General features: G+C 50.3%; 1 protein-coding gene across 1 annotated transcript; it reads left to right on the forward strand.

Annotated features, from left to right (window-relative positions):
- Nucleotides 1–1,986: 1,986 nt before the first annotated feature.
- Nucleotides 1,987–7,751, forward strand: LOC127299819 (purple acid phosphatase 22). Its single transcript, XM_051329864.2, has 7 exons — nucleotides 1,987–2,139; nucleotides 2,288–2,363; nucleotides 2,485–2,749; nucleotides 4,820–5,686; nucleotides 5,799–5,832; nucleotides 7,194–7,248; nucleotides 7,338–7,751. Exons 1-7 carry the CDS (start codon nucleotides 2,019–2,021, stop codon nucleotides 7,552–7,554), a joined length of 1,635 nt encoding a protein of 544 aa, XP_051185824.1. The 5' UTR covers nucleotides 1,987–2,018; the 3' UTR covers nucleotides 7,555–7,751.
- The last annotated feature ends 2,406 nt before the right edge of the window (nucleotides 7,752–10,157 follow it).

Raw genomic sequence — 10,157 nt, forward strand, 5'->3', positions numbered from 1 at the left:
TGTGGCAGCTATATTTCTTTGACTATAGATGCAAGTTGATCAAAATTAGGGTATCTCTTCCCTCTTTAGTGTAACATAATGAACTAAAAAATATTATGACATCATTATTTTGTACAAGTTAATTCAAATTTTTGCACTAAATGAGGGTACCCTAACTTTGCCCCCCTTGCTGGAACCCTGAAAAAACTGTTGCCCGTGGAATAAAGTTTGATATGCCGATCGAGCCAAGAACATGCCATTGGCTTCGAAATGAATTCATACTCTGCTTGAGGCTTCAGGATGATTCGATTAACCATCTCCCAAAGCATGCAGAATTGAGCAATAGCTCAAACTGACTTTTTTTTTACGTTAGCTCAAACTGACTTTGATGTCCACAATCCACCCGCGCCGTCTCCCCCCGGCCTAACCCTCCTCTCCCCCCACGCCGGCGGCGCCGCGCCGCGTCAGGGCCCTCCTCCCCCGCCACCGTCTCTTCTCCCTAGGGCACCCTCCTTCCCCGCCGCCATTGCCGGGAGCGCTGCCGGGCAAAGCCCTGCGGCGTGGCGGCGGCGGCCTATCCTCTCGCCCCCACGACCTGGAGGGCACGGCGGCGGCGTTCGCCCGGCCTCTCCTTGATGCGGCGGCGCAGGGAGGTGACGGCTATGGCGTCGATCTGCAGGCGGCGGCGGCGAGGATCGGGTCCAATCTTGGTCCATTTGGGCCAGGGTGGGGGTCAATCTGTCTGTCGTGGCTCTGCCTCCTAGGCAGGGAGGCGTTCGTGGGCATCCCTCGCGTCATGAGGAAACCTGGTGCAGCAGCCCCGGGCATGGTGGTGGTGGTCATCTTCTTCGTCGGAGGTGGTCGGCCAGGCTGGTAGTCCTGTGTGGGGGATCATGGGATCTCACACAGGTTACCGGCAATGGTGATTTAGTCCGGGGTGTCATGGCGGCCGGTGAAAACTGAGCCTCGACCTCGGTCTTGGCAGATGATGGCGACGTCGGTCGACGTCGTTACCTTGACGAAGGCGTCATCTTTGCCCTTCTTGGCACTACACTCGGCGAGTTGGGGATGCGCGTCTGCCGGTGAAAACCGTGCTCCGACCTCGGTTGGCGGACGATGGCGACATGTCGCGCCGCTACCTTCTTGAAGGCATCGTCATCGCAGTCTGCGGTTTCTCACTCGTGCTGCTCCGGGGGAAACCCTAGGTCCGGGTCTCCCGGATCGGAAGATGGCGGCGCGCCGTGCGTCGTTCTACCTCTTGGGGCATCGTTTTTGGAGCAGCTGCTGGATGTTGGCCGATTTCGGTGGAGTGGTGTTCATCTACCACATTGTTGGCGCTGAGTCTTAGTGGCATGGTGCTACAGGGTATCGACGACAGTTGCGGGATGATGTATACGTGCATGATGGTGGAGCCGTCTGGCGTCATGGTGGCATCAACGACAGGTCTTGCAAGGTTAATGCGATGATCTCTCTTGAAGATGGAGTCGAGGAAGACGGCGGAAGCAACTCCTGTGGCGTGTGCGTTGGCGTGCACTGAGAGTCTGCTTGACTAGATGTGCTTCTCACCTGCTATTGGGCGGTTTGGGAAGGCATTTAGTTTTGGATGATGTGAGTTGGTGTATTGTCACCCTCTTCATCCCACTGTAGGTATAGTAAGGTTGCTTCGAGATTGATCTTTTGTATTGTTTCTTGTAAGGTTTCGTGAATATCTAATAAAAAAAGTTGTGTGCATCCCTTAGATGCAGAAGCTGGAGCGATATTTCCCCCATTTCGATAGAAAAGAAAGTCCACAATCCACCTTCTGTTGAACGTGTCTGCCTTTTTATGCGATTTTAAGCCTCTCAATCAAACGGCATCTAGTATCCCGTAGTAATATTCCCCGGTCCCATAATAAGCCATCAACCTCCAACGCATCCCATTCAGCAGCTGACGTGTTATACTTCCAGCTGCTATTCAGACAGTGACATTTGTTGCCAGGGAGGCTCGAAAGAGAGCAGAAAGGATGAAGAGGAGAGAAGCTGCGGTAAAACCTTGCAGCAATGCTAGCTTCAACCTACCTATCCCCTCCCTTCCTGCCCCTCCACCACACCGCCACCACCACCACCACGAGCGCGCTCCTCCCCCTCCTCTCCGGCGACCCCAACCGCCGGCACATGTCAGGTACGGCAACCGCCCATGTCATCTCTCTCCGGAGACAGGATATACTCCCTCCGGATACCTGCGACATACGCACTACAAGAAAGTCTTCGTCTCACGTCTCTTAATACTTGATTAACTTAATGGCGCTCGTTTACGTGTACTCTACCAGGTCCCGTGCTTCTTAAAGCCAAGACCGGCGATGGCGACGGCCGTGCCGACCTCCCCCTTCCCTCGCGTCGGCACGCGTAAGAAGCACACAATCGCCTTTCTCCTCCGCGCGCTACTGCTCATGTGCGTCGCGTTCCGCCGCGTCATCGCGCTGATCCGTATTTGTTGCCACATTGCCGTCTGCGTCCCGGTCGGAAGCGTCCTCGGCGTGGCGAAGATCCTCTTCGCGGCGGCGAACGAGCGGTCTCTCCGGTGCATGAACCAGGCGGCGCACGGGCGCAGCATCACCGGAACCTTCACCGGGGATTTGCTGGTCGGAGCCATGGCGCACTCCTGGAGGGTGCTCATGCAGGGGCTCACGTCGCTCGTCTTCCTCTGCACGCGCGCTGACGAGTACGTTCGGCCGCCGCCGAGCCCGCTGGTATTGACAACGCACGATAAGCCGGCTGCTCATCCTCAGCAGGTAAGACCGGCGATCTGAGTCTCAAGTTTGCAAAGCACTTTGCATCTGTTGCACAGTTAATTTTGGGCTATTCGTTATTTTCATTTTCTAGCATAAATATTATAGTACTACGTGCCTTTGTTCCCAGCGGATTTTATGAGTATGATTTATCAAACAACTTTTTCTGGACATAATTCAGTGGCCGCAAGCTCTGTTCGTTTGATATAACTCTGTTCTATCCGCTTAGCCTTTTGGTTTTATACTCAGATAATCTTCAGTGTTTAACTAATACGTAGACAATGGATAGCAATGTGACTACCTGTAGCTACTCTTTATGAGGTTCAAGTTAGCTCTGAGGATTGCAAAATCTATAAAGTTTCGTGAAGAACAATAACACCCCTTGATTCTCGATACGATACATTTAAAAGATGTTACCGTGCTTAATTTGTACAGTTTGGTTAATTCTTGGTGTCCTTACATACCAGCCCGTTGTATCTACAATAAACACAAAGACGCTGACATCATCAATATCATAAGTAGTGGCTTCTTTGCAATGGCGAAATGTCATGTCCTTCCTCAGTTCTGAAATAACTGTTGCAGATTTGTATAGATTTTCATTATCTACACATAAAACTACATGTTTAGATACATACGAATCTACTAGTTTGCAACATTTATTTCTGAACCAAGGGAGTAGAAAATAGGATTTTTTTTTTCTAAGTTACCTGATGTAGGGAGTGTGCTTTCCATGTCTATGCAAATTTCGTGGCCAAGCTTAATGTAATTGTGAGATACTAGGATAAAAGTTTGCCTGGAACAGTAAAAGATAACTGCAACACAAGTCTGGAACTGATGATTGCACCAATCAGTTCACCCAAAGTCTGAACTGATGAAGAAGTATGGTAAAATGCTTTAACATTCTTCGTGATTCTAGTTTCCACCATGTCTTAGTTGTGGCATCGATGAATGCTAACTATATTTACTAATAGTGCATTGTTCGGGTTATGCAATAGAGATCTCTTAGCTTTAATGCCATATTATGCACCAACCGGGTGTGAACTAATAGAGAATGACAGGTAGTACTTAAACACCTACATGTCAACTGTACAAACTATAAACAACAGAAGATTTTTTTTTTTGCGGAGGGTCGGTGTATAAAAAGAAGAAATTGACTATGATCGGTAGGGAAATGGTGGTCTTTTCGTAGATACTTTCTTGGTGTATGCAACCCCAAACTTTCCACAATTGTGCTTTTATATTTCACCCTTGTCACCGTTTTCGATAAAGTTCAGTTTTCTTTTGTTTAAATATTTCTTGTTGTCTAAGCTCGAGTTTTGTACTACATAATTTTGTGAGAGGGCTCTGAACACAAGACACTGATATTGCACACAGACTTGATCAGTATTTTCCTATTTTTAGTTGCAGTAGTTTTGACTGCTTATTTTTCTACCTATACTTTTATGATTTCTATAAGGTTTCTGAAAGTGGATTTTCTACTTACAAGCATGGGTAAGGTGTTTCTGTCACCGTCTTATTTATTTTTTGTATTTTTGCGTTTAAAAATCTAGGTGCAAATTTTGTGGGTACAGTTTTCTATTTAGAAATGTGCCATCGAATAGCTACATATTATAAAATTTAAAACCGCAAGATTTCCAGTTATATTTTTGAATTCAGAGATATGCATTTAGATCATTTTTAGGAAAAATATGCATTTACTCCATTAGTTTCAAAATAATTGAAGTTTTAGTTTTGCACTATGTCAAACTAATTTAAGTTTGATGATATGAAAATTCATTGTATGATGAATGTAATAAAAATAATCGCTGCTTTAGATGTAGACATATTGTTTTACAAATCTGGTAAACTTAAATTAGTTTGACATGGGACAAAACTTGAGCTTTGATTATTTTGGAATGAAGTAGATTGTATGCACAGTTTGGACTTTGGAGCGTGAAATTGCACATAAACATTTTCAATGCTATTTTGGGTTTAGAAACTTGCAATTATTGGGCATTTTTTAGCAACTGTGTTTGATCTTCACGATATATATATATATTCACCAAATTCACATGGGCCTGGCAACCATATCAGGTGCATATTTCAGTTGTGGGAACAAATAACATGAGAATTTCATGGGTCACCGACGACCGGAGCGCGCCGTCAGTAGTGGAGTACGGCAAATCTCGGGGGAACTACACGGCGTCGGCGACAGGCGACAACGCGACATACCGGTACTTCTTATACAAGTCCGGCGCGATCCACCACGTCACGATCGGTCCTCTCGATCCCAGCACAACCTACCATTACCGGTGCGGCAAGGCCGGCGACGAGTTCACCCTCCGAACCCCTCCAGCGTCACTGCCCATCGAGCTCGTCGTCATCGGCGACCTCGGGCAGACGGGGTGGACTGCATCGACGCTGTCGCACATCAGCGGCGCGGACTACGACATGCTGCTGCTCCCGGGGGACCTGTCGTACGCGGACACGCAGCAGCCGCTGTGGGACTCGTTCGGGCGGCTCGTCCAGCCGCTGGCGAGCGCGCGGCCGTGGATGGTGACGGAGGGCAACCACGAGGTCGAGGCGCTCCCCGTGCTGCAGTTCACGCCGTTCGTCGCCTACAACGCGCGGTGGCGCATGCCGCACGAGGAGAGCGGCTCGCGCTCCAACCTCTACTACTCCTTCGACGCGGCAGGCGGCGCGGCGCACGTCGTGATGCTGGGCTCCTACGTGGATTTCGAGGAAGGGTCGGAGCAGCACGCGTGGCTGGAGCGGGACCTCGCCGGCGTGGACCGGCGGAGGACGCCGTGGCTGGTCGTGCTGCTGCACGCGCCGTGGTACAACACCAACCAGGCGCACCAGGGCGAGGGCGAGGCGATGCGCGCCGCCATGGAGAGGCTCCTCTACGAGGCCCGTGTCGACGTCGTCTTCTCCGGACACGTCCACGCCTACGAGCGATTCGTAAGCCTTTTACACTAGAATTGATCATCTTGTGGCCCTATATTTCTTGGTCCGTTAATCAACTACACAATACTAACAATTTTGCTGATCAATTGCTGTTGAACTGAATTAGACGAGGATCTTTGACAACGAGGCCGACAACCGAGGCCCGATGGAAAACATAGAGCGACCGTTTCGTCCTGTCGCTCCCGCGAGCGCAGGGCGAAACCCTAGCCTTCCCCAACTCCAGCCCCTCCTCCCCCCGCCCCTCCCTCGCCGCCGCCAGAGGGCGTCGCCGGGCAAAGCCCCGGGGCGCCGGCGGCGGCGGGGCTTCTCTCTCCCCTGCGTGGCTGTGGTGGCGCGGGCCGGCGCGGTCGGCGGGGTGCCGTGCTTCTCGTCCGGCGCGCGGCGGCGCGGTGGCCCGACCACGGCGCGGTGAAGGCGCTTCTCCGGCGGGGTGGCGGCGCAGCTTCTGGCTTCTGGCCGGCTGGCGCGGCCCTGCGACGGCGCGCCGTGGCCATGGGTGGCGGCGGCGGGCCCAGATCTGGGCCAGCGGGCCTAGGTCTGGGCCTCATCAGGGCTGCCTCGGGTGGGTGGCCTCGATGCGTCAGGTCGGCGAGCAGCGAGGGCGCTGGTTCGTCTCCCCCGATGTCCTGCGGCGGGCATCGTGGTGGGTGCCTCGGTCCGGCGTCCTCGACTCCTCGGGATGTGAGGCGGCGGCGGGCGGCGTCTGCGGCGTGGAGCTACGGTTCACGTCGGTTCTGAGGTAGTAGCTGCTGTCCTGGGCTCCTGCTCATCCTCCCCCACCTCCCGGACGAAAGTCCAAAATCTTGTTGATTGGGCGGCGGCGACGCGCTGCTGCGCCGTGACCTTCTTGGAGGCGCCGCCTGGGGAGGTTTCGGTAGGTTGGCGGAGCTGAAGGTTGCAGCTTTGGGCAATGTCGGTCCTTGAGCAGCTGCGGTGATCTCTAGCCCGTATGCGTGCGTCGACGACAGTCCGCCCCGTCCTCTGCAGGTGCTCCCGGCGGATTTCTCGTCGTTGGTGGATGTCCAAGTGCTCGGCAGTGCGGCCGGTATGGTGTGATCCTTGTCAAGGTAGTCTCTCCAGGGTGGCGTCGGGTCCGGAGCCCAACACCTCTGCGGCTCTCGGGTGAGCCTCTCTCATGTCCGATGGTTCGACGCCTTCGAACCAGGCGAGAGGGCAGGGGCCCTCTTCGGCATGAGAACAGGTTGGTGCTTCTGGTGCTCGGAGTTCTGGCTGTTCTCCTCGGAATCAAGACTACAATTCTGCTCCGGGCAGTGCCTCGCCGTGCCTCCGGTCGGTGTCCTTGGTGTCCAACAGCGGCGGTCTGCACTCCTGCAAGCTTATCCTCGCTCGTAGTGCAGTGTTGTAATTCGTTCTGTATGTACCCGTGTATCTGTCCTGCCGTGGTGTGCGTGTGTGGTGTGGTGTCCTGTTGTAACTCCTGGCCGGTTGATGGCTTTGTTAATTCAAAGCTGGGCTTTCGAGCCTTCTGTTTAAAACCGAGGCCCGATGTACATTACCATTGGCGACGGCGGCAACAGGGAAGGTCTTGCCCTCAAGTACGCAGTCGATCTCACTGACATCGAAATGTTGTTGGCGCCTTTGTCACTTTCTAATATTTGGAAGTGATTTGTTAATTTATTTGAAGGTTCATCAAGGATCACAAGTCGGCGCACCTGTCGGTGTTCCAGGAGGCGAGCTTCGGGCATGGGCGACTGAGGATCGTCAACGAGACGAGCGCCGTCTGGACGTGGCACCGCAACGATGACGCGTACGCAACCGTCCGCGACGAGGTCTGGCTGGAGAGCCTGGCTAGTCCAAAGCTGGTCATGGAAACTGCCGGACGTCGGCTTGACGAGTTGTAGGATGTTTCAGATTATTGGGCGGGTCATCGGAGTAGCCCATTGACGCTCATGTTTTATACTGCTTCTATTTCAAATTAGTTGACATAGATTTGATTGGATTTGTATCTAGACGTTTTAGTATGTACATTTGCTCATTTGGGAATCAGTTGCATCTATTAATTTGAAACAAATAAAGTAATTTTTTACGAGACACATAACATATCTTGTTTTACAGGGTTATATTTTCTCTAGCTTTTATTTGTTTGTAAAAAAAGGAAATCAAAGTTACATCGATGATGCTCATAGTAAAAAGTAATATCATGCATATGATGTTAGTCTATGTTTACAATAGATAGCTTGAAACCTCATCGATTTTGAAAACCTTCTCAATTTAGATCGAGAAAATAATACATATTTCATGAAACCATGCGTGATGGCTCGAGTCCATAGCCAATCCAACTTTTGATTGGATCATTTGATAATTATTGAATTAAAAATTTCCATTATTTGACTATCCATAATACACGGAGGTAAATGCCCGGGAAAACATATGTGTGCTATAGGGCAAGGCGTTATTAAATGGACTGTGAACTTTTTTTTCCGCACGACGTTATGTTATGGTATCGGTTGATGTGTGCACACGTGCCGATGATGATGAATGTCCATCATTTTTTAGGTTTTCATACATAAAGCCGAGCTTTTAAGTAAGCACCTTCAACAAGGGCGCCACGACGGGCAGGTGCACGGCAATATTGTATGGTGAGCGATCTTCTGTTTCCACCGGACTGTGCATAATCGTCGTTGAAGCCATATTTACCATCATCATTTGGCCGGCTAATGACACCTTGCTAGCCAGAAACCACTAGAGGAGATGCTGGAACTTAGGACGTCTCATACCACCCTTCTTCCGTCCAATGTCGCAGCACCTTCGGTTCTCAACAATAGTCATGAATTGATGCCTCTGCAAGATACACAACACATAGTGTGTGCCGGTCTTAAGCATGACTTGACGTCTCCAAGAGACACAATACGTAGACTTAGCGCCTCTGCATAAGACGCCGTGTGTAGCATCCGTCAGCAACACGCATGTCTTCGTCTCCACATGAGACGCCTTGTGTAGCACCTATCAGCAGCAGGCATGACTTGACGCCTTCGCGTGACATGTTCTGTGTACCACCTGCTGACAACATGCATCACCTAACACCTCCACAAGGGACATCGTGCATAGCACCTACTGAGACGGATCGAACTCAATCTGAGGGGTAGAGGGGTGTCCCATAACGCTTCACGGTACAAGAAAAGGGCGTAACATACTGCCATCGATCTCGGCAACGTGAAGCTGAATGCAATCACCATCTCAAGGTTCGACCGCCACATCATCCACATGACCATGGTGGCCGGCGCCATTAAGAACCAAGGTTGATGCCCCTATTCTCACAATCAAGTGCCGCAATCGGATCGGGAAGATTCTCGTCATGCCGCACCAACCATATGCACCAACCATATGGTGAGCATGTCGTGGAAATGCCGGAACCGGAGACGCAGTGATGAGTAAAGACTCCGGTAGCAGCGAGGGAAGGATATGTGCCGGTGGCGGCTTCCCTGGTAGGCAGATGACAGTTTTCTCATCCCTAAAGGCAGTATATGATGATTGGTAATGCATTTTTTCGGCCAGCGATCATGTCACCATACATCAAAGTGACAAAATGAAATGCATTTTAATCAGGCCAGTGTAGACGTTACTTTCATGAGTCAGCTCGACAGCATGTATATCACGGTTGAAAAAATCCAAACCAGATTAAATTCTCATGTTGCTTCAACGCAACTGCATAGGACAATGATGCAAGATACGTGGTTGGCCGATTGCTTGGCCTATAACTAACTGCCAATAAGTTTTGGCCGTCAATATTCGCATTTGTTGCTTGAGGCATGTGCACTTGTGCAGTGATGTTACCATCTCCTGTCTACTAATGAAACCATGCCGGACTTGAATCCTGAAATATGATTGGATGCCCTTGAAACGTTCTTGCGGAGAGATGAAAACTCTATGTTGAAGCATATGCAGCAAATTTACCGGACCAATGGAACAGCTCCATACAGAAATCCCAGAGTTTACAAGAAATAAATTCGTATGCTCATGGCATTCGTTTTTCTCGTGATCTAACTTTTAATAAGGATAGGCTATTTTTCTATTCCTCTCCCACTCGAGTCATCCTCCTTCTCTGTAGAGTCCACATTTCTTTCACTTCTCATATCATCTCTTGAGATGAGTCAGCATCTAATCAGCCACCAGTTTGACTACCAGACCACCTTTAGCATCGGCCTTGCTTCTTACTGACCAACTCTACACTTTTCTCCTTCCTCGATAGCTCCACCGTTTTCTAGATTAGTTTCTATTTTATTATATCTTTTTTGCGAATAAATCCTGACATTAAGAGAAACATCCAACATTACAAAGCTCCTCAATAAAAAATGAAAATTACAACGAAATTCTTGAGATGTCCTTCGTCTTTAACCTCCAGACCGTGTCGGCGGCACGCCGCCGCCGCTGCTGCTCCTCCCTGTGTTGGCCTGACGTTGTTGGTTGCAGACGGGAAGTCACCGAACATGTAAAGAAGATCACA

Source organism: Lolium perenne, chromosome 5, assembly GCF_019359855.2.
Source record: "Lolium perenne isolate Kyuss_39 chromosome 5, Kyuss_2.0, whole genome shotgun sequence".
Taxonomy (NCBI): domain Eukaryota; kingdom Viridiplantae; phylum Streptophyta; class Magnoliopsida; order Poales; family Poaceae; genus Lolium; species Lolium perenne.

Excerpts from the sequence above, each read along its gene's own strand:
- LOC127299819 (XM_051329864.2), top strand. The coding sequence starts at position 2,019 with ATGCTAGCTTCAACCTACCTATCCCCTCCCTTCCTGCCCCTCCACCAC. Across the intron at positions 5,687-5,798 it reads TCCACGCCTACGAGCGATTC|ACGAGGATCTTTGACAACGA; the intron begins GTAAGCCTTTTA and ends GAACTGAATTAG. Across the intron at positions 7,249-7,337 it reads AGGGAAGGTCTTGCCCTCAA|GTTCATCAAGGATCACAAGT; the intron begins GTACGCAGTCGA and ends ATTTATTTGAAG.